This window comes from Musa acuminata, chromosome BXJ1-5 (genome assembly GCF_036884655.1).
Source record: "Musa acuminata AAA Group cultivar baxijiao chromosome BXJ1-5, Cavendish_Baxijiao_AAA, whole genome shotgun sequence".
Classification (NCBI taxonomy): domain Eukaryota; kingdom Viridiplantae; phylum Streptophyta; class Magnoliopsida; order Zingiberales; family Musaceae; genus Musa; species Musa acuminata.
Window position 1 is genome coordinate 5,825,965 of NC_088331.1, and position 24,037 is coordinate 5,850,001.

Genomic DNA, 24,037 nt, shown 5'->3' on the forward strand with positions numbered 1-24,037 from the left:
GAGAAATCCAATTTTTTGTATCTCATATTTATTTCACTGTTTCGATTCAGGGTAAAAGATATTTGTATGTATTATCCCACGATTTACAATACGCTCTTTGTTGTCTTTGATAATTGAGTATATTTAGTAGATATTGATTAAAATTTATATTTAGAGTCTTAATTGGCCAAAAATAACTAATACTTTAGATGTATCACCAAAGTTGCACTTTTAACTGTATTTCTGTCCTTAGTGAATGCATAATATACAAATAAGATAATTTAAGTTACATTAAACACAACCATAACGATACGAGATACTATGAAAAATATTAGGTGGTTTAAATATCTTTTTGTTCTAGATGGATGCATCATGCATCATATGCTTTAGATATCTTTTTGTTATGGGTGAATAAATTATACATAAACAAGATATCAAGTAAATATATCACTTGAGATGATTTAGTTTACTTGATTTTTTTATGTTAAGTTGACATATATCGAAATGAGATTTATTACAAAGAAGATACATTTCATATTTCATATAATTTTTTTTTGCTCTGGATGAATACATCATTATACTTTGAGATACGTCAGGTGCCATCGAGACAAAGATATTTTATTATACTTTGAGATATATCGGGTACCACTGGTATAAAGATATTTTACGTATCTTTAGATCATGTGTTTGATTGAGAGTTTATACTTTAGAAAATAATTTTTTTTTCTTCGAAAAAATAGGGCTTAGACTTTTGGTCCCATTATCCATCAAAAGAGAAAACAAAAAGAACTAACATCTTAAACAATGACACCAAATCGATCACGGTCAATCAATTAACTCAAATGCGTAGTTTCTCTGTAATTTCCGTTCCTTTGTGCAGAGTGGACGGCGTTGACTGGGTTTCGATGCATCCAATTCATTGACCTGACCAATTTATTCTTTTGATTGACCTCCAAATCATCCTCTATCAAGATATATCCTTTGGATCAGGAGCCCGTTCGATCATCGCACGAATATTACAGTATGTGACGCATACCCTCCTCCATTCCTCGTTTTGAATCCCCAAATAGTGAAATAGACGCGTATGTCGACGCGGTTTTCCGGTTTTCTAAATATAAAGCGCGATCGTCTCCGATTGGCTTCGCGGCCCGAAACGAAGGGAGGATTAGGTAGGTGAGGAAGTGGAGGGGAGGGAGGGAGGGAGGGAGCGAGGCGCGGCAGGGGAGGAATCGATCGATGGGCGGGTGCTTCTCCGACGTGAGGGGCGGTCAACAGGCGGTCGGCTCCGGGGGGCCTGCCGCCGGGGCGGCGCCGCAGGAGCTCAACGACGCGGTGGGATACTTCCTCCACTCCCGCGGCCTTCGCGGCCTCTTCACCACCCTCGAGGTGAGATGTCACCTCCGGAACTCTAGCCTCGCCGAACCCTAGGCTTTGATTCGTTTTCTTGGATCTTGAGCCGACCCTCCTCGTGCCGATTCTACTCCCGGTGCCTTCGCAACCTCCTCACCACCCTCGAGGTCAGAATCCACCCCTGAAATCGTAGGCTTCGATTCGTTTTATTGGATCTTGACCCGACCCTCATTACGCCGACTCTACCCCCGGGGGCCGTCGAAGGTGAGAAACCACCTCTTAAATTCTGACCTCGCCAAACCCTAGGATTCGATTCGTTTTCTTGCATCTTGACCCGACCCTCGTCGTGCCGATTCTACACGAAACCCTTGCTAAAGATCGGATCCCATGGAGGTGGGGCCTTCGTTCGGTTTATATCATTTTCTTTCTTTTGGGGTGAGAGGCAAGCGGCTTTTCACTGTGGTGGAAATTCTTGAACTCACAGTGTGTTCCGACATTGAAATTGTGATTGATGGTCCGAGTACTTGTCTCTTGGGAACTTTCAATTAGGTTAATAAATTAACCTTTTATCCACTCTTCGTTTGGGGAAAGAAATAGCAAGATTAAGGTTTGAAGAACCTGCTGGAATTAACCTCAAGTATTGGCAGACAGTATAAACGCCATGGATTCTTATACCTACAGAATGTACCAGCAGCAATATACACTGAGACAAGTTGCAGCAAGCCTGAGCATTCAAATCATTTGTATTGGCTAAAAAATGGTCTATCCAACGTGCGTGATTGAAAAGTAGGTTTGGATGGTCTGAAGGACATCTTCGACTTAGATGATAATGGTGGACCATAGGTGAAATCTGACTCTTAGTCAAATAAGGCTGGTGCATAAATGATAAGCAGGCAAAACTGGAAAGATGAAGCCGTTGGTACTTATGTAGATTTTAAATGGGTAATTGCTTTAGGCATGGATAAATTTCAGACTATTGGCATCTCAAAAATTAATTTAAGCTATGAATGGAAAATTTTTTATTCTGCCAACTATGATAAAGGCATTAGGAAATTCTAACAAAAACCTCAGGGTTTGATTTATATGTTGTTTCATGATAAACATGATTATCAAATTAAAACTTAAAAGTAATCTAGGAACATAATGTGCTAAAGATTAAGTGCCAGATCATTGAGTCTCTTGTGCTTGGTACATTTCAGAGTAGGAGCTTCTCTCGAGGCCAGGACTTCTCTTTTCCTATTTAGAAGTTATAGTTGTTGATGTATTCAATAAGAATTCATGAGAGGAAATTAATTTTGGATGTAATGGAGAGTTTAAGTTTTGTATTTTTCATCTGCTAGGTTGATGCTTACTTACGTTAAAAGAGAAAAAAAAAATCAAGGGTCATATTTGAATTAAACCAACAAGGAGTTTTATTTGGAGATTCACCAAAAACTTTAACTTGGAATGTTTGTAGAGAAGTATATGTAAGAATGTGATTATTAATTTTATCATTGAAAGATATTCCATAAAAGGAAGGACGTGTTCAATGGACTTATGACCAATATAGGATGTAGAGAAGGTTAGGATGTACACAACCTTACTCTGCATATAATCTATTTTTGACTACAAAACATATGCAACACCATACCAAAAGAAAAAGGTGATGGGCTACAGGGGCTACATAAAAATAAAAGATTTATGCTTAGTAAATAAGAGATCATGGAATTCATTATATTAGTGGCGCGATGAATTGCTTTTATCAAATGATTTAATATATAAATATTTGTTACAAATCCTTACCAAGTGGTAAATTATGACTAGCAAGAGATTCTCATCCTCTACCCTAATTGTTACAAAGATGATGATGATGGGGAGATCCTACGGAATGTATGTGAAACTTTGCTAATTGAAGTTGTATGAACCATTATTGGTGCTTGGTTAGATTAATAAATACCTGTTGGTACATACCAGTTTGATTGTATTTTAATTATGGTATTGATTATGTTATTTTATTTACCTTGTTTTGGGGTAACAGAAGCACTTTTTGACTAGGGCATTTTTGAATCTGCATTTGTGTTCCAACATTGATATTGTAATTAATTGTATGAGTATTCATTGAGAGGGGACCTTAAAATAAGGTTCGCTATACCGTAGCATACCGTTTGGTTTGGGCGGTATGCACTTGTTCAATAGGGGACCGGTACATGCGATATATACTAGTTTATTGGTATACCCTATCATACCATATGTTGTATATTAGTACGGTTCAGTACGTATTGTACCAATGGTTGGTCAGTACATCGGTATAGACTAGTAAGGCAAACAATACGTTAAATTATGTTGTTTAATCCTCAATCGTGTTTTCATTTTTCATTCTATAATTGAGAAAACAAAAAATAAATAGGAAATAATAAAAAAGAACTTGGTTGTTCTCCCTGTTTCAGTTACCTTCTGGAGTTATTCTTGACAATTGGTTGAGAAGATTTACTCATATTTATATTAGAGATAGAACTGTCATGCTTTTGCCCCTTACCAACAGATAAAATTATTGTGGATTTTCTGTACCAGGTTGTTGATTCATCCATGATTCATTTTATAGTTTTTTTTCCTCTGTGACCATCTCTTTTTAGCTTTCCACAATTATATGAAATTAGTGGCACTGACATGAATTGCTTAAAGTAGTTGCGTAACATGAAAGGTGAACTGGGAGCTGATCTGGGAGCTCTTATAATGGATAAATACACTGCAATCAGCCATATGATAGTTATGATATATGTGTTGTCAATGTTTACAACCTTCGGCTGCTGTCAGTTCTGGCTGCGGCTTAACTGGTCTACATATACATATCAATACTGCCTAGCAAGAGAGAAGATGGGAGAACAGAGAGGTATGGTCGGGATATTGTCCTGTTTGGTCTGGTCTCGTCTGGTCTGCTCCACATGAAGGTTCCCATTTGGACTGCTAAATACAGGCCCATATAAGGAGCAGTATGCCCAGTATTTAAAATCTTGCTTGGTGCCTTCAGCATTACCAAGTAACCTTATAAATATTAGACTGCAAGGGCCAATCGGGTAGTCTGTTATTATTCCTTAGTTTTTTTAGTTGCTGATAAATTTGTTGTTGGTTATACTGCTCCATTTGGTTGGCTGTTATTTTCTCATTATTTGGATCTGAATTAAATTTGTTTTGATTGTCAGTTTATTGATCTTAACATGGGTTCCTTTTTCTAGTTGTCATTTTCTGCTTCAAAATTGCGCAACCTTGATGTTCTCTCCAAGGTATGTTCGGAAAATTGACCATATCTTTATTAATTATATTTTGATATTCCTATCCACATTGAAGGATGGCTCTTTGTAGTTTTGTACTTTTCCTGGTGTATCATTTAGCGTCACATTTACGTTTGAGTGATCATTCTGTCCCTACCTTTCCCTTTGTCCAATTAGCAAAAAATGATGTATTGACAATAACTTTTTGGTCTTGTTTATGATGGGATTGGACATTTGCAGATCTTGACAAAAAGGGAAGATACCCGATAAACTTGCAATTGAACTAAAGCTAGCTGTAATGTTACATAATTATTACAGCTGTAAACCCTATGGTTCACATCATGGAAAATGTGCATTTTGCAGTTAAAAGGAATTTATGATGCAGCATCACTGTGATTCATCTTCATGAACCATTGATTCCTGAGCATTTTGTTAAAGATTTTTTACTCTGCTAAAGTTGGCCAATGCTTGTTACTGACTGAACTCGTGGTCTTGATGATGCAATTTTGTTGTTATATTTCATTCTATTTTTATTCCCAAGACAAACTTTTGTAAAACTAGTCTTCTGAAAATATGTCATTCGCTGATTGTAATGATGCTTCAAGCAAACTTGTCTTCTAAAAGCCAGATGCAGATTAAGATCGAATACTAAGGAAAAGGCTTGAGACTATGCAAACGGAGCACTCTGATTTGTGATTCATTCGAATATGGGTAGCAGCATATAGTTTGTAAACTTATAACAGTTATATTGAAATGCATGGATAAAAGACAAAAATAGATACGAGAAAGACAGGAATTGTTGTAGAAGATTAGAATGGAAAAAAGACAGATTCGCGGATAAAAGGGAAAATTTAGTAAGGCCAATGAGCATCAAGAAACACTGTCTTTTCCTGCATCATTCAAGCCATGACCCTCTCTAGTAGCTATCAACTTTTTTTTTTTCCCTAAAAGAAGTCTTCTAAAATTTCCCTCAGAAAATATCAAATCTTCACTAATAGAGGAATCAAATGGCTACAAAATCTTTAAAAGTTTTTTCATTTAAGTCATTTGATTTGGTCCTTTTTGGAACTTTTACCATAAGGATTAAAGTGGGTATAAATCAATGTACATATAATAATATATCTTATGTTTGTTTCCTAGTTTGACCTTTGACTATAACTATAAGTAATAAGCATAATTTCTAATCAATTTGATGTATGTACCTAAGAAGAAAACATAAGGCATTTAACCAAACCAAACTTGTTTGGAGTCTGACAATTGCAAACCCAAACCTAAACCATTCAATAGAAACATACCTTCTCAATGTAGTTCTTTTGTAATTAATTGTTCACTCATGGTTTAGTTATTGGATTTGCATCTACACGATAGTCTACTTGGTTTGGCATAGAATAACAACAATTGAGCTCCTTTCATGCATGTGGTAATTTTGCTACTTATTGTTCCCTTGTGGTTACTTCTTGTCAAATTGACCCATACAATGATCTACTGGGTGATGCAGATTTGTTTGGAACTTAGCAATTCTAAGCCCAGGCTAAAACATTTAAGAACATGCTTTAATCAATTGAGTCTCATTGCTACTTATTTTAACATGCTTGCCTATAGTTGAGTTACATCCATTCGATTAATGAATTGAATACTTAATGTGGTATGGAGTGCCAAATCCTTCAATTGGATTAACATTCGGATTATCTAACTTAATCCTATGAACTTGCTCTGCCCTTGCTCTTGCCCTTGCCCTTGCCCTTGCCCTTGCCTCAGACCATCTTTATAGGTTAGCATCTGATGTACCTTATCCTGATAAACCCTTGTGGAAGTGCGCCAGTCGCTTACCAACTCTCCTTAGTTAAAGTTTTCTGAGAGTTTGTGCTTTGTTGCATGATGTGCACTACAATGGGACAGATGGATGATATACTTTGGTGCTTCAATATTTTTAATACAGTGTGTATCTCTTTATTTTCTTATCATTTCTTTCCACATCATCCGTATGCATTCATTAACCCTTGATATATTGAACTGCATATATCTTTTGCATTCATACATGAGACAGACCTTTTCTTTTTTCATTTCTTCAGCAAGAATTGACAAAGTGCATTATATTCTATATCTTAATCTGAAGAATAGTGTGTTTTAACTCCAGGTGCACTGAGAATGCTTGAGCCTAGTGTTATAAAAATAGGTTTTTGAACCTGGAATATTCTTTTAAATTTGGTGCAATGCTCAGATGAATTTAGCTGAATTATATTACTAAAGAAATTGAACATACCACTAGCTTCTTTCAGCATGGTTATGTACAATCTGTGTTTATTAAATTGGGTTTTATCTATTTATCAAGCTCTCAGTTTTCCTGTATGCTTTAGTGTCTCTAATTGAAATAACTAATTCTGACCATGATAATCGCTACAATATTTTTAATCTGATGACCATTATGATTGAAGTTTTGCTGGGCATGGAGTCTAAGATAGGAAAAAACATGATTATTAATGATGTTTATCTGGTAGCAGATACATCTGTTTCACTACTTGACATACATGCATATGCACAATGGTCGGTCACCAAGGCAGTATGTTTGACTTCTAAACTTAGAACTCTTCCGTGAAGGGTAGTTACTGTTTGTTCTTTGCTGAGATTTCTTTTCTCTGAGTACTTGAATTTCTAGAAGAACTAATCTTGCCTTCTCACCTTAGCCAGGCTGTGATAAATAGCCAGTAATTTGATCAGGCATCAAGCATTGGTAATAAATACTTAAGCCCAAGTTAGTGTATTAGGCCATCTAACCCTATAAATCAACTCAACCCTCCTCCCATTTTCATTGTGGGATTAAACTGAGGTGTTACCATCTGAGTCTTATTGTTTCATAGTTTATCTTTCTTTGTGAAGCAAGATGCTTACCAAACATGTTAATAAAATGCAGTGAACAGAGTGACAAACTTTGGGAACAATTTATCCTATGTTTACTCTAAGTCATTTTCTTCAATTTGTTTTTTCGGCTTTTGTATATTTAGAACAACTTGATTTTTTATAAATAAATATAACTGTAGTAGTAATGTTGTGCTTTGTAATCAAGATTTTGTTGATGATTTTAGTTTGATATCTGTTAGAGCGATCCAATGGTTGTTCTCTATTCCAAAAAAAGAGATGGAATGCTTGAAGAACTTGGGCGTACAGAAGTAATAATGAATAGTCTGAGTCCTGCTTGGATCACAAAATTTACTATCAACTATCAGTTTGAGATTGTTCAACCATTGGTGTAAGCCTCTTATCATATTCTGTATCTTTTCCAAACATGTCTATTATCTGTTCTTCCTAAATATATTACATTGCAGGATTCGAGTTTATGATGTTGACACCAAATACCATAATATACCTGTTAAGGTAATTGCTTCTTGCAAATTTAGGGTTTAAGTAATGGTTATGAGTTATGCTTTTGCAGATCTCTACTTTTCTAATCAGTTCCTATGTTTTTTTGTTTCTATAGGGTTTATGAATGCCATGTCTATCTTGATAATGGTGAACTTAGGGCATTGTAAAAGCCATAATATCTTCAGATGGACAGAGGGAAATCATTAGTTGGTCTATAGAATCCTGTGGACTAATTTCAATGGTTTATACCTCAAGTCATAGATAGTATTCTTTGCATGCGATGTTTAGTTCAACAAAAGTTACAAAATAAGCTAATGATCCATGAATTTAAGTTATTTTATAATCTTATGTATAGGAGCTTTTTTTTGTTTAGCATTTGTCATTAAAATTTTTCTCTTCAAATCCCTCTTTCCTATGTTAGTTTATCAAATTTCTTTCTCCATTTATTGGCCTTTACGGAGCATGTCTATGGATAGAAGACACAGTGAAATGGGAACATTGATATTTCAAAACCTGCAGAAATAAGATATGATATGGCATTTGTTGGACATATAATACTTAAAATATGCAATATCATGGGATAAAGACAGACATTTATTTAGCACTCGAATATGTTTTATGTGTTATGATTCATGATAAATGATAATTAATTAACTAGTGCTCTAATCTATTTATCATGAATAATATTATTTTTCAGCATTATAATAAGAGAAGATAGCAAGAAGGTATAATAAATGATATAAGGTGATCTTGTTATATTTCATTAATCATTGATGCTTATTACAAACAACATATGAACAGTCAATCCAATCATATATTCATCTCTATAATCAGAAAAAACAACATAAAAGAAGAGTTTTCTTGAGAATTATCCCTGACGTTTGCCTTGGTGTCCAATGTTTTTAATAATTATTTGAGAAAAAAAATCAGATTTGGTGTTGATATCAGTTGGTGTTTGGACTATTATGATTTTGGTATGGACCAATGTACCATGGATCAGTATTGTCTGGACCAAGAGAAAGAGGGAGAGAAGATAGAGGGGGAAAGGAGGAAGAGGAGGACTGGCGGAGGAGGAAAAGACAGGATTGGAGGGGGAGGAGGAGGTGTGGTGGAGGCATTCTGGTGGCAGAGGAGGAAGTAACGATTCATATGAGGTAGCGAGGTGGCGATAGAGCGGGGCAGGAGGGATGGGGAAGAGGAGGAGGAGGTAAGAGAGAAATATGTGAAAGAGAGAAAGAAAGGGACAGAGTGAGAGGAGCGTGAGAGGAAAGTAAAAGAAAAAAGGACAGTTGTTAAAACTGTAAAAAAATAGAGATAGGGGTCTGTTTTTCACACAGAATAAACTTGAATTTGAACTTATGCATTATGGTATATTTCCAAAATAAACTGCTTTCCATTGTGGATTCAGTCTGTTATCATTCTGTATATTACTAGCAAGTATCTAACCTACAGCTTATGAGTTCTGTAGGAAATTTATCGCCATGCAACTGGATAATTTTTGTCCTATTCCTTTACTTGTGCATTCTGCTTGATAAAATTTCTTTTTGACTGGACTTACTTGGTGTTGCATAGAGAAAAGGGTGTGCCTTGTACTTTGAGCCACCTGTGAACTTCTAACCTATCTCTAAAATACCTCAAAAAATGAAAACAGAAAGCTTGAGAATAATTGAAAGAGAAGGAAAAAACTAATCTTTCTATTACTTAATTCAATTCTAAAGCAAGGTATGTAATTTCGAATAATACCGCACGTATCGGTCCGCCAGTTGATCGGTACACGGATCACCTATTACCGGGCGGTATATATATATGTATATATATATATATATGTATATATGTATATATATGTATATATGTTTTAAGGGCGACGTCGCGTTGCCTCGGTGACGTTGTCGAAAAAGGAAAAAAAAAATATTTTAAAGGCGACGTCGCCTTCGCCTTTTATAAAAATATTATATATATAAAAAATCTTATATATATATATAAATGAGGCAACGTCGCCCTGGGGAGAAGAGAGAGGCGACGCTGCCGAATTATATATATATATATATGTATATATATAAATATAAATAAATAAATAAAATAAATAAATAAATAAATATATATATATATATATATATATTGAACGGTATACTGCTCGGTATACTATATCATATCATGCCGAGCGTATGTCGAAACGCCGGTATGGTACGATATTTCAAACCTTGTTCTAAAGTACACTTAAATTCAATCTGGCCTTATTTGAACTAGATCTACACCCTTGGGTGCATGCTTGGCTGCATCATTCACCCTGACTAAAACTGAAACATGCTCTAGACTCCTGTTCAAACAATTTACCTTTTTTTGTCTCTTAGCTGTAGTTCTTATCAAGGTTTGAAATTTCGTACCGTACTGGCGTTTCAACATTCCTTCGGTACGGTACAATATTGTATATTGAGCGGTATACCATTCCGTATACCGCTCGGTGTATGTATGTATGTATGTATATATATATATATATATATATATATATATATATATATATATAATTCGACGATGTCACCTCGTATATATATATATATATATTAATAAATAATATTTTTATATATAAAAGATTTTTTTTATATAAAAGATTTTTTTTATATATAAAATATTTTTATAAAAGATGACGTTGCGTCGCCTTATATATATATATGTAACGGGCGGTTTGTGTACTGGTTAACTGAAGGACCGGTACGGGCGATTTTATTCGAAACTGTATACCTTGGTTCTTATAGCTATGGAGGGTTTGTTTCTATTTTTTCTGTTGTAATCCTTTGGTCCAATCGAACTTGGTCATGGCTGTTTAGATTTAATATGTACATATTTAGTTTTAAATGATTTGCTTTTTTAAAAATTAATTGAACTTCTGCATCATTGGTTGGATTGTGGAGCCTGTGATAGTTTTCTTTGATGCTATGTGATGGCATGTGAAGTTGGAATCTGCCATGGCATGCAATCTGATGGCAAGTTCGAGCCCATAATCAGATTTTTGAGGGCTTCTGTTTTGTCTCTAGTTTCAGTATTTAGCTTAATTGCCAAATTTATCAAGTGTAGGTGATTTACTACTGAGGCTAGGATAAGCCTGGCTTATGAGCTTGATAACTCATCCTATGTGGCAATAACTTTAGAATTGTAATGGCAAAAAAATAACATGAGTTAACAAAGGAAAGGGCTATATTTGAAGTTTGGATAGGCTTTAAATGCTTGTGGTATGTGATTTATCTGCTCCTGCGACACTTCAGTGAATAGTTCCACTCACTAAATATCTGTGAAAGAAATAGGAGAATGAAAGAGAAACGTTGACTGCTTTCTGTGTATCCATTTTCTCCAGCTCATCCATGCACTCCAAGGATGTTCCTTCTTTTTTGTTTTTGGCAGCCGTTAAGTCACTGAACAAATACCCTCTTATTGGATGGTTTGATTGGAGATCTTAGGTCTTAAAGAGAAGTTTCTGATGTTCTTTTCAGTAAAATAAAATAAAATTCAGGTTCTTGCTTGCCTCCTCTTTATTTCTTTGTTGACCAGAAATTTAATCAATTAGATTGAAAGTCATTATGATGTTATATGTCAACTTCGCTTGATTGAAGATAATAGGAAGAAGTCTAGATATATCTGCTTCTGTGGTCTGACATTGCTACATGGTACAGATAAAACTAACCTGATAGTTTGGTGAATGACGGTCATAAAAATTAATTTTTTTGTTAGGTTTGAAGTTTCAAAAGTGTCAGATTTTTGAAATTTGAACTGGGGAAATACCTGGAGTTCTTTGTCCAAGAATTTGGAGTCTTTTGTTTTTCTAGATAGAGAGAGTAAATTTAATTCTTGTATACTTTAACCTTGCTTCATAAGAATGAACTTTCTTTCAGTCAATAAATCATATATTATTTTATGCATTGAACGAGAAAAAAAAATCTTACTGAGTTCAGTGTTTAAATTGTTATCCACCTTGTTGCAGATGCTGAACTTGAATGAGCAAGATTATCTTGGGGAGGCTTCTTGTGCACTTTCAGAGGTTCTAAAAATCTGTCCCATTGAATGTTTATTCTGATGGTCATATATGGAAAAGTCGGTTTTAGAAGCTCTTTAGCACATTGTGATGTTTACAAGCTATATATGGAAAATTTGGTTTTAGAAGTTCTTTGACATGTTCTGATGTTTACAAGCTTTCTTTCATTATATTAAATATTTATTTATATATATTTATGTTTATTATGTCTGTTTTGATGCCTATGTATATAAAAAAACTGAGTACATGTAAATTGTTCTGGCTTTCAAGACAGTCTTGCTTTCTAACAATCAAGTTGCAGTAAATTGTCTATGTTTCCTACATTTAGCACTTCCATTTTTTTCACAAATTTCTTTGCTTGTGCTCAGGATTTTATCAAAAGTGAGTTGATCTTTGATTTCCATTTAACAGATAGTAACGAAGCCAAGTAGGAGCATGACACTAAATCTCCAAGACCAACGTGGGCATTCTGGTCTGCATTCAGGAACAATAACTATTCATGCAGAGGAGACAGTTGCTTCAAGGGTCGCTGTTGAGATGATATTGCGCTGCTCCAAGTTGGAAAATAAGGATACCTTCTCCAAAAGTGTATGCATGTGAAGGCTAAAATCTTCTTGCTAGGTTAAGTTATTCTTTGATTTTCAGTTCTTATCCAAGTCTTCAATCTTCATCTTACAGGATCCTTTCTTAAGAATATCGAAAATTGTGGAGAGTGGTAGCTCGATCCCTATATGCAAAACAGAAGTTATCAATGACAACCTGAACCCAGTTTGGAAACCTGTAACCCTGTCTATGCAGCAATTTGGAAGCAAGGCATGTTTGTCTTATAGTGTAACCCAATATTTAAAATGTGCCAGATAGCTGACTCTTGTTTCTTTATTTCTAAATAGTTTACTTTTGTTGTTTTACTTCTAAAATCTTCCTAGTTATTAGTGGTTTTTTTTGGGATGTTTGCAGGAGAATCCATTGATGATCGAGTGTTTCGATTTCAACAGCAGTGGCAAGCATGATCTGATAGGGTAACTAATTCCTTGCAATTAATTTAATCTGTTGTTTCTTTTTTTCAGACCTTATTCAACTTGTAACTTGGTTTCATAATAATTTACACTTTCTACAGAAAACTTCAAACAAGTGTGTCCGATCTTGAGAAGCTTGGCAGGGAAAAAAATGGTGCAAACTTTTATATTTCATCCGTTGCACGTCCTGACAATAGAAAGGTATAATGCTTCTGCCACCCATAAGGTTATCAGTGGGTTATTTGGTAGCACATTATTTACTTTTTTTTTTTTTTTTTGTCCAGATGCTTAAAGGGCAGCTGTTTGTGGATAAATTCATTGAGAAAACTCAGTATAGTTTCTTGGATTATATATCAAGTGGATTTGAGCTTAATTTTATGGTTGCCATCGATTTTACAGGTGCGCAATTAGTGATGACACATTTTCTTTTCAATAGTTACAACTAACATTGCGTTTTGGCACTACAGTAAGGTTTTTTTTTTTTTTTTTACAATTTGGAAGGTTTGAGTCAAAAAGTCTCTCTGCTTGCTAGAGTAAGGCTGCATAAGTCGACCCTCTTCAAACCTAGCATTGACAGCAACCTCGTGTGCTCGGCTGTCTTTTTTGTTTGTCATTTATAAAGCTTCACAAAAGGACTATAGTTTCTGCTTGCTAAAATATGTGTTTATTTAGCTTCAAATGGGGATCCAAGGCTTCCGGCTTCCTTGCATTTTATTGATCCTTCTGGACGTTTGAATTCTTATCAACAGGTGAGAAAATTATTCTGAGTCAGCCTTTTTATGTTTTTGAAGCTATAATTAGGTAATCCTACAATTTTTTAACCAGGCCATAATAGGAGTTGGAGAGGTTCTACAGTTCTATGATTCTGATAGGCGTTTTCTTGCATGGGGATTTGGTGGAAGGATAGCTTATGAGTCAGTTTCTCATTGTTTCAACCTGAATGGAAATTCTGAGGAGTGTGAGGTGAAGAATACATGTTGTAGTCTTATTTTATTCTTTCTAATCCTGTACATATAATATGTTTGTATGATTAGATTAATAATCTTGCAAGGAGTAAAAGCATCACGGTGGTAACTTTCTGGTACAGTATCGCAGAATACAGTGAGAATATGAGATGAAATCAAATACTGAATTTTGTATTGTTTTTCCCTGAGGAACTCAACTTCGTCTGGACCGAACAGACAGATGACTGTTTTGGGTGGTCCACTCTTCTTTTTTAACGACAGCTGCTCCTTTTTTCTGTTTGTATCATGTCTATTGCCATTGCTCATAATCCTCAGAACTAGTTATTTGACCTAACCAGGGTGAGTTGTTACCCTATTGGCTTGCTCTGGAATCTGGATGTCTGATAGTCTAGCTTGACTGCTTGTTAGATCGTATTATTTGGTTTAATGTACTAGAATTTTTGCCAATTTCATGTATTGGTCTAAGCGTAAACCACTATGTGGACCGATCTCATGTTGGGCGGTCTGCTATGAACCATTAAAATGGGTTGGAGGTGACCCGTTTAATCTTTTAGGGATCACGAATGCCTGAGCGAACGCATGTGCGTCTTTTCCTCTTCTCCTCCTCCCTCTCTTCCTCCTCTTCTTCCTGCATCATCTCCTCTCCTTCTTGCTCTTCCTCCTCCTCTACCTCCACCACCACCTCTTCTTACTTTCTCTTCTTCTGTCTTTTTCCTCCTCCCGATTCTTCCTTCCTTTTCCTCCTTCCTCCATCTTCATCTTTTTAGCTACACTCAATAGTGTAGCTAAAAAAACTAGCTGTTTTTGGTAGATCCGAGGGCTCTCCCCTCTTGTGATGCAGATGACCCATTTTCGGCTCATTTTCTAACTAATCAGTTAAGCTTTCTTCGTTTTCAATAAAAGAGCATGTCGAAATGTCTTTAAATCATTAGTGAACATGTTGCAAAATTGGAAATCTTTGGTATTATCCCATGTTATAAAATTGGAAATCTGACAAACAATCCATTGATTTCCCCTTACTAGTAATGTTTTAGTTGCCTGACATTTTAAATTCTTATGTCTGACTGAATTTCCAGAACCAGGACAAGTGCTTCACTTGCAAATAGTTGCTCTCTTGTTGCAGGTTTCTGGAGTAGAAGGTATTATGTCAGCATATGCCATGGCCCTGCACAATGTTGCTCTTGCTGGACCAACTTTGTTCGGGCCGGTGATCAACAAAGCTGCAGAAATTGCTAGCCGATCTCTATCCACTAGGCAAAACAAGTACTTCATATTGCTTATAATCACGGTAAAAGCAGTATTAGCATGCCATTTAACAGCTCAATTTTTTAATATATATTCTGGTTTATTATATTATATTTTTGCCTTTCCAGGATGGAGTTATTACAGATTTGCAGGAAACAAAGGATGCGATTGTTAAGGCTTCTGATTTACCCATGTCAATTCTTATTGTTGGAGTTGGGGGTGCAGACTACAAAGAAATGGAGGTAAGATATCTTGACAATTCATCTTCACATTGTATTTATTTTCTGTCTTGCTGGTTACTTACTCTGACATACTTACTAGTGCTTTTCTTCCTGGAATTTTACATGATTTACCTGCTACTTGGTGGTCGCCAATTCTTTAAACTGGATACTGTTTACTCTCTTTATCTTCTATTCTAATTGTGATAGGAAATAACACGTTTTCATGTAAACCTCTTTTGAGTAGATCTTGGATGCTGATAATGGAAAACGATTAGAGAGCTCTACAGGCCGAATAGCTACTCGAGATATTGTACAATTTGTTCCAATGCGGGATGTGCAGGGTAAGTGATCAATGCGTGTCTTTCTAGATGGATGATATGATGCTGGAATTATAGGTCTCCTCATGTAGTAGTGCATCTAGAATCATGCTTATGGCATTCAAAAAGGCATACATTAACCACAACCAGTCAAGCTGTGAACCAGTAGGAACTGAACAATGTACATGGTTCCCTCCTGATTCTTGAAACTTTTGATAAACCAGGTTTTTATGAATTTCAATGTAAGGTCTATTATTGCACCTCTTAAAATAGTTCTATTTCGTTAAGACCTTATTCCCCATTAAGAAAAGATCGCATATTAACATTTTCTTTTGCAGATCATTATAAATATTTTAGGAAATATTTTAGCTTCCTTTATGCTATGCATATGTTTATTACTTCTATTTTCATTTTTTGGTAAAGCTTTGTTGATGCAGTGCATTGGTGAGCATTAAATGCTCATAAGTTCTAAGATAATAAATTCGAAGCTCAACACTATCAAATTTTAAGAAAATGGTTCATATCTTGAGATAATTATGAAAATTCAAAATCGTCAAAAATGTATAATGCATTATAAATTTAATATATATTGTAATTTGTGCTTGATTTTTAGTAAGTTGTGACTCATTAATTAGGTAGTTGAGGGATTTAATGTATAAGAGGTCTATAAAAGGGGAAGGAAGATTGGTGGGGCATTCTAGTTTTTTGAAACCTTATCAAACTTTTGTGTTTCGAGCTATTAGCTCTTAGTATCTCTTGAAATAGAGAGAGTTCTTTTTATATTCTCATATCTCACTTCTTTTCTCACCCTCACCTTTTCACTTCCTTTTTATTTCACATCATTTGGTATCAGAGCCTTGTTATGCTCTTGGAATACTTCCTTCTTATGACAACTAGAAGGGGCAAAGGGTGATGCAGTGAAAGAATGATGCAACTAGATAGACGTGAAAAGGATATAGAAATTGAAGCACTAAGTAGACAAGTTGAAGAGCTTACCATGCGCCTCGAACATCAAGAAACCCATGTCTTTAGCAAGGATTGAAATATCGTACCGTATCGGAGTTTCGACCTTCTTTCGATATGGTACGGTACTGTATATCGAGCAGTATACCATTCGGTGTGTATATATATATGTATATATATAATTTTTTGTCTATATATATATTTATATATATTTATATATAAAAAAGTAAAAAAAAGTGTGACGTCGCCTCTCTTCTCCCCAAGCGGGGTGACGTTGCAAAAAAATGAGGCGACATCGCTTTACTTATATATATAATTTATAAATAAAAAAACCGCTCGGTAACGAGCGGTCCGTGTACCGGTTTACTGTCGGACCGGTACATACCGCCCGTATTGGACGGTATCATTCGAAATTGTATACCTTGGTCTTTAGAGGCTTAAGCCATGGTTATGCAAGTGATGGATTCAAAAACATGAATCCCCTTACATCTTAAGAAGTTGTAGGAGACATCCATGGAGAGGTTTTTCGTGTAAATGACAACATCAAGATTAACTTGCTAGAGTTCTATGGTCGACTTCAACCTAAAAAGTTTTTGATTGGCTTAGTGTCATTGCGAAATTCTTTATGTACAAGGAGATACCCGAAGACTAGAAATTAAAATTAATTGCTAATAGGCTTCGAGGTTATGCTTCAATATGGTGGGATAGGATGTAAGAGATGCACATTCGGAAAGGGAAGATGAAGATTTTATCTTGGCTTCATGAGGATTTTCTTTCATCTGATTATGTTTAAACTTTCTTTTCATAATTTAATAATTTTCAGAAAGGTAACAAAATCGTCATCAACTATACTGAAGAATTCAATAAATTGAGGGCTCGAAATAACACTTAAGGGATTGAAGAACAATATGTTGCAAGATATGTCGGTGGCCTATGAGTTATGATTCGAGATGAAGTGGAGATTTAACAACTATGGAGATTATTTGATACTTATCAATTAGCACTAAAAGTTGAAGCAAAACTTTCTAGAAGTGGAGCAAAGATGTGTTCTAATGTTCCTTTACATTCCTCTTCTAAAGTTGACTCTACTCGTTATAATGCTAATGGATCAAAAACTAGCGGAATAATGAAAAATGTGTCCAAGCTAACTCCTAACAACCATGGAGGACAATCTAGTCGCACTTGTCACTTTCCTTCATGCTTCAAATGCAAACAAGTAGGATACTACATAAACGAGTGCCCAAATAGGCAAGATGATGCACAAGGTAATTTTGCCGAAGAAGAAGATGCCAATGAACAACTTGAAGATATCGAAGAACTAAGATATAATAAATACGTTGAGGAGGCTTCTAAAGAAATTGCACCTAAATTGGACGAATGCTTGGTAATCCATAGAGCGCTTGCTACTCCAAGAGATGATTCTTATGAAGAATAGTTACGAAATAATATTTTAAACACACTTTACAAGTGTTAAGGTAAAGTTTGTTCTCTTGTTATGATGGTGACTGTTGTGAGAACATTATGTCTCAAGATATGGTAGACAAGCTTAAGCTCAAGACAGAACCACATACTAAACCATATCTGATTGCATGGTTCAAGAAAGGCAATGAGGTACGAGTTTACTAATTGTTGCTTAGTTTCTTTTTCGATGGGCAAAAATTGTAAAGATGATGTGTAGTATGATATAGTACCAATGGATGTGTAGTATGATATAGTACCAATGGATGTTAGCCATGTACTCTTGGGAAGACTATGACAATATGATAGGTATGTTATCCATTATGGTAGAAAGAACACCTATGCTTTTAAATTCAATAGAGTTAGAATTGTGTTTTTGCCATGCAGAGAAGAGTTTGCTCCTAAACTTTTAACCCGAAGGCAGGGAAATAACTTCCTTACTTTAAATAAGTTTATAAGAGAAAGTGAAGAAAGTGGAGTTGTATTTATATTAGTTGCTAAAGAATGCATGTAGCATATGGAAATTCCTTGTGAAGTAGAAGTTATTTTGGAGGAATTCAAAGATATCTGCTCTGAAGAACTTCCTAGTGGCTTGGCTCCTCTTCGAGACATTCAACATCGAATCGATCTAATTCTAGGAGCAAATCTTACTACTGGATGAGTCCAAAAGAACATAAACAATTGAGTAGGCAAGTTATGGAACTACTATACAAGGGTTATATTTGGGAAAGTTTAAACCCGTGCGTTGTTCCAGCTTTATTGACTCCAAAGAAGGGTGGAACTTGGCGGATGTGTGTCAATAGTCGAGCTATAATCGGATTACATTAAGTGTAGATTTTCTATTCCATGTGTGGAGGATTTGTTTGATATGCTTATTGTGCTCAAATTTTCTCTAAAATTGATCTTCGAAGCGGTTATCACCAAATCTGTATTACACTAGGAGATGAATGGAAAATTGCTTTCAAGACTTGAGAAGGTTTATATAAATGACTAGTTATGCCATTTAAACTTTTAGATGCTCTGACTGCCTTCGTGCGAGTAATGAATCGAATTCTGCGTTCTTATATTGGGAAGTTTGTTGTTGTTTACTTTGATGATATTCTTATTTATAGACTATAGTCACAACAAACTTGATCATATTGAACAATTGAAAACTATCCTATCAACCTTAAAGGTAGAAAAGTTATATGTAACTCTTAAGAAGTGCTCCTTCATGACCTTGAGCCTAGCTTTTCTAGGATTCATCTTAACCTCGGTAGGTATCCAAGTGGATTCTAAGAAGATTAAAGCTATCTAGAGTTGGCCAATACTAACATCCCTATAAGATGATCAAGTTTTCATGGGTTCACTTCCTTTTATCATCGATTTATTCAGAATTTCAGCACTATTGTAGCTTCTCTAACTGATTACATAAAGAAAGGAGTGTTTCTATGAACACCTGAGACAAACAGCAAGAAGTGCTCCTTCATGACCTCGAGCCTAGCTTTTTTAGGCTTCATCTTAACCTCTGTAGGTATCCAAGTGGATTCTGAGAAGATTGAAGCTATCCAGACTTAACCAATACCAACATCCCTATAAGATATTCGGAGATTTCATGGGTTGACATCCTTTTATTGTCGATTTATTTGGAATTTCAGCACTATTGCAGCTCCTATTCTTACTTATTGTATAAAGAAAGGAGTGTTTCAATAGACACCTAAGGCAAACAACAGTTTTGAATCACTAAAGTTGAAATTATCCTCTACTTCTATTCTTGTATTATCAGATTTATCTAAAATATTTAAATTTGATTATGATGCCCCTCGTGTGGCTATTGGAGTGTACTTGGCCAAGGACATTCAATTGTATTCTTTAGCGAAAAGTTTAACAATATAAGAACTATTCAATCTATGATATTGAATTTTATGTTATTATTTAAGCACTACGACTTTGGAGACCTTATTTAATGCGAAGATAATATATCGTAAATTCTGATCGTGAAGTTCTTAAACATATAAATTTTCAAGCAAATCTCTATAGACAATATACAAGATGGGTGCAGTGATTTAAAAAGGCGCTCGGGCGCTCGCCTAGGTGCTCGGGCGAAGCGAGGCGACGCATGGGCGAAGCTAGGCGAGGCTCGAGCGCCTCGCTTCATTTCCAGGCGGCATGCTTCAAAGAGGTGCCGCCTGGGCGCTCGCTCGAGCCTAGGCACCGGGCGCTTCGGGCGAGCGCCTGGGTTAAACCAGGCGACCGAACTAGAGTTTGAGGTCTGGTTTGGTCTCCGGTGCTTTGGTTGGTTCAATCGAACCAACTAAAGCACCGATATCAGCGTGACTTCCCCAACCCTAACCTTGCTCGCTGTTCACGCTACTGTCGTCGCTGCTGCCGTCGCCGCTCTCGTTGCCACTGCTCGCTGCTACCATTGCCGCTCCCACTAGTGCCGCTTCCGCTGCCGCTGTTATCGTTGCCACTGTCTCCGCTCGCCACTTCCGCTCCCGCTCCCGCTGCTGCTGCCACTACTCGCTGCTACCGTTGCCACTGTCTCCGCTCGCCGCTTCTGCTCCCGCTCCCGCTGTTCGCTGTTACCGGTGCCACTGTCGCCGCTTGCCGCTCCCGCTGTTGCTGCTGTCGCTGCTGCCGTTGCCACTGTCGTCGCTTGCAGTTGCCGCTCCCACTCTTCTCAGTCAACACCATCAGTTTTCCGAGTCTTCCCTTACACTCTTCTCCTCTTTCGATAGTATACTGTTAACAGTATACTAGTAATAGTATTTGTATTTATTAGATTAATTTAATAGCATATTTTATTTAAAAATTTAAATAATTATATTATATATATTTTTATATTTTAGCGCCTCACTTTGCTCGGGCGAGCGCCTAGTGCCTCGGGCGTTTTTGGACCTTGGCGCCTTTTGGTGCCTAGCGCTTTCTAAATCACTGTATGGGTGGCATTTTTACAAGAGTATACTTTTTTTTTTAAGCATAAGAATGAAATATATAATAAGGTTGCAGACGCGACGATTGGCGCTTATTAATACTATGTGTGCCCAACTAAAAGGATTTGATGCAATAAGAAATACTTACTCTAATAATGAAGATTTTGGAGAAACATAGAAGTTATGCGCAAAGAGTTACCACGAAGATTTTGTTATCAAAGGTGGTAGTCTTTTTTGTTGAAATCAACTTTGTATTCCTAAATATTCTTGAAGAGAGCATATTATCCAAGAACTATACTCTGGTGGATTAGGAGGTTATTTTGGGAGAGACAAAATAGTCATTCTCGTCAAAGCGAAATATTTTTGGCGCTACATTCTATTGAGATGTTGTACGTTATGTGAAAAGATGAATATGCCAAACTTCAAAAGGGCAAACTCACAATCTTGGTGCATATACTCATTTACCTATTCCTAAGGCTTTCTGGGATGACATTAGTATGGATTTCGTGATTGGTTTGTCGAAAATTCAAAGAGGTATAGATTTTATCTTTGTTGTTGTTGATCAATTTTCTAAAATGACACATTTTATTCTTTGCAAAAAGACCATGGATGCTTCTTATATTGCTAACCCTTATTTCAATAAAATGGTTAAAACTCATGGATATCTTAAAACCACCAAATCAGATAAAGATACTAATTTCTTAGTCATTTTTGGAGAAGTTTATAGAAGAAGTTTGACTCCAACCTATTATATACTAATACTTATCATCCTCAAATAGATGGACAAACTGAGGTTGTTAATAGAACCTTGTGTAATCTACTACGATGTTTTACTGCAAGAAGACCAAAATAATGGGATTTCATGTTTCCTCGTGCTGAATTTGCATATAAATCGGTTGTTGATCGTTCTACGGGCAAAAGTCCATTTGAGATTATTTATGATCGTATTTCATCTCATTATCTAGACCTTGCTAGAGTACCTGAATCACCTTTCAAAGGGATAGGATTTTGCTATTACCATGCCAAAAATTCATGAAGAAGTAAAGAAGATACTTAAAGTTAGCAACCAAATTTACAAAGAAAAGGCCAACAAGCATCGTCGTGGAAGATCTTTAAAGAAGATCTTGTTTGAGTCTTTTTTAAAAAAGAGTGTTTTTTAGTAGGAACTTATAATAAACTCAAAGAGAAGAAAATTGGTCCCTACCTAGTTCTCAAGAGAATTAATGATAATACTTACGAACGTCCTCCTAATGTGGAGTGAGGATAACAACTCGTGGATGAGTTTTTTTTTTCACCCGAGGAGGATGATGTAGTGCATGGTGAGCATTAAATGCTTCAAATTTCTAAGACAATAAATTTCAAACTCAACCCTATCAAATTTCGAGAAAATGATTTGTATCTTGAGATAATTATGAAAATTCAAAACTACCAAGATACAATGCACCATGACTTTAATATGTATTGTAATGTGTTTGACTTTTAGTAAATTGTGACTCATTAATTAGGTGGTTGAGGGATTCGATATACAAGGAATCTATAAATTTGGAAGGAAGGAAGATTGATGAGGCATTCTAGTTTTTGAAACCTTATTAAGTTTTTATATTTCTAACTATTAGCTCTTAGTATCTATTGAAATAAAGAGAATTCTCTTTTCGTCCTCTTATATTTCACTTCTTTTCTCACCCTCTCCTTCTCTCTTCTATTTTTGTTTCACATCATTTGTTATTGTTCATAATAACATGATGATGGGGAATGTATCGAATTTTATGCTTGCTTGTTTATATAAATCAGACTATTTAACTAAATTAATTTGCATATAGTATATTTGTTATATTGTAACTAAAGCAACATACGGTAATCTTTTAAATTCTTTAACCAAAGTCTTTATCTCTGCCCGCATAGATCCTATTTCCACCCTTCCTCCAATGTTTCTTTTTGTGCATGCCCACATGCGCTTACTGCATATATGTGGTTGGTACTTTTTTTTTCTTGTGCCTCTATGGTTCCATCGTCTGGGTAACAAATCAAAACATGGGGTTTGTTTATGTCAGCTCTCCTTTTGAAGATCGTCTGACACCTGTGATTGTGCTGCAGGAAGTCAGGTTTCCGTTGTTCAAGCATTGCTCGAGGAGCTGCCAGGGCAATTTCTGTCGTACATGCAGAGCAGGGATATCACACCACACCTTGCTCACCCCAGAGAAGCCTCTGCACCACCGTTCCCTCAATGATCTCAGATTGTAAAGACTGCTTGCTAACTGTCGCTAACCACAATCTGCTTTGTACATACTTTGTACAGATCTTTGTACAAGGTTTGCTATCATGGCATGCTATGTAGTCTATATTTGTGTATACACAAATAAACCTTGCCAAGGTTCTTGTTGATTATAATGTACATTCCGTTTCGTGTTATCACAGCTTTCTATGTGCATTGGTGATGTCTGATTGCCCTACTTTTCTTCTTTTTATTCCTTTTTCTTCAAGATGAATGTTATTTGTTGGTGAGCTTGGTTTTATGGTTCGCAGTGACTCTTGGAACATCATCACATCTTTTAATTCTATGGATTTTGGTATGTCCTCGAGTGATTCAACCATCTATATACATGAACGTACGACAGCCCAACTCAGTGCGCAGTACTTTCCATTTCATGTTGCCTGAAGTTAGAACAGCCTAATAATAATAAAAAGCTTTGCCAATTTGGCATTCTAGTGGCAATTTTTTATAGCAGTAATCACTGCTGTCTTGCGAAGGGTACACTCATATGTTGTCACTGACAGCTTTCAGATCTTCACCGTGAAAATTATGGTCTCACAGCTATGTTTGAGCTTGACATCTTTACTTCTCATTGTTCTTGTTTCAAAGGTAACATTATATCAGGTGATTTAGCTCAAATATGTTCATGTTTTAGGCATATAGCTTTCACATTAGATCTTGTTGCTTGGTATCCCCCAAGTGTTCGCATGCAAAAGGACAGGTAA

General features: G+C 35.9%; 1 protein-coding gene across 3 annotated transcripts; it reads left to right on the plus strand.

The window, feature by feature from the left end:
* The first annotated feature begins 1,148 nt into the window (after positions 1 to 1,148).
* Positions 1,149 to 23,470, plus strand: LOC135673326 (protein BONZAI 3-like). Of its 3 annotated transcripts, none has more exons than XM_065182196.1 (16): positions 1,149 to 1,365; positions 4,542 to 4,589; positions 7,676 to 7,824; positions 7,901 to 7,949; positions 11,911 to 11,967; positions 12,373 to 12,549; positions 12,640 to 12,774; positions 12,919 to 12,980; positions 13,079 to 13,178; positions 13,262 to 13,376; positions 13,650 to 13,726; positions 13,803 to 13,940; positions 15,066 to 15,230; positions 15,316 to 15,429; positions 15,653 to 15,749; positions 23,156 to 23,470. In XM_065182196.1, the coding sequence occupies exons 1-16, from the start codon at positions 1,216 to 1,218 to the stop codon at positions 23,287 to 23,289; spliced, it is 1,767 nt and encodes a 588-aa protein (XP_065038268.1). In that variant the 5' UTR covers positions 1,149 to 1,215; the 3' UTR covers positions 23,290 to 23,470. The 3 variants fall into 3 exon arrangements, with proteins under 3 accessions (XP_065038268.1, XP_065038269.1, XP_065038271.1); XM_065182199.1 differs by lacking the exon at positions 1,149 to 1,365 and adding an exon at positions 1,411 to 1,496; XM_065182197.1 differs by lacking the exon at positions 13,803 to 13,940 and having other exon boundaries at positions 1,155 to 1,365.
* The last annotated feature ends 567 nt before the right edge of the window (positions 23,471 to 24,037 follow it).

Bases quoted from the DNA above. Each gene is read 5' to 3' on its own strand.
- LOC135673326 (XM_065182196.1), top strand. From the start codon at position 1,216: ATGGGCGGGTGCTTCTCCGACGTGAGGGGCGGTCAACAGGCGGTCGGC. The intron at 13,941-15,065 runs GTGAAGAATACA...CTCTTGTTGCAG, and splicing joins GAAATTCTGAGGAGTGTGAG to GTTTCTGGAGTAGAAGGTAT. The intron at 15,430-15,652 runs GTAAGATATCTT...TCTTTTGAGTAG, and splicing joins CAGACTACAAAGAAATGGAG to ATCTTGGATGCTGATAATGG.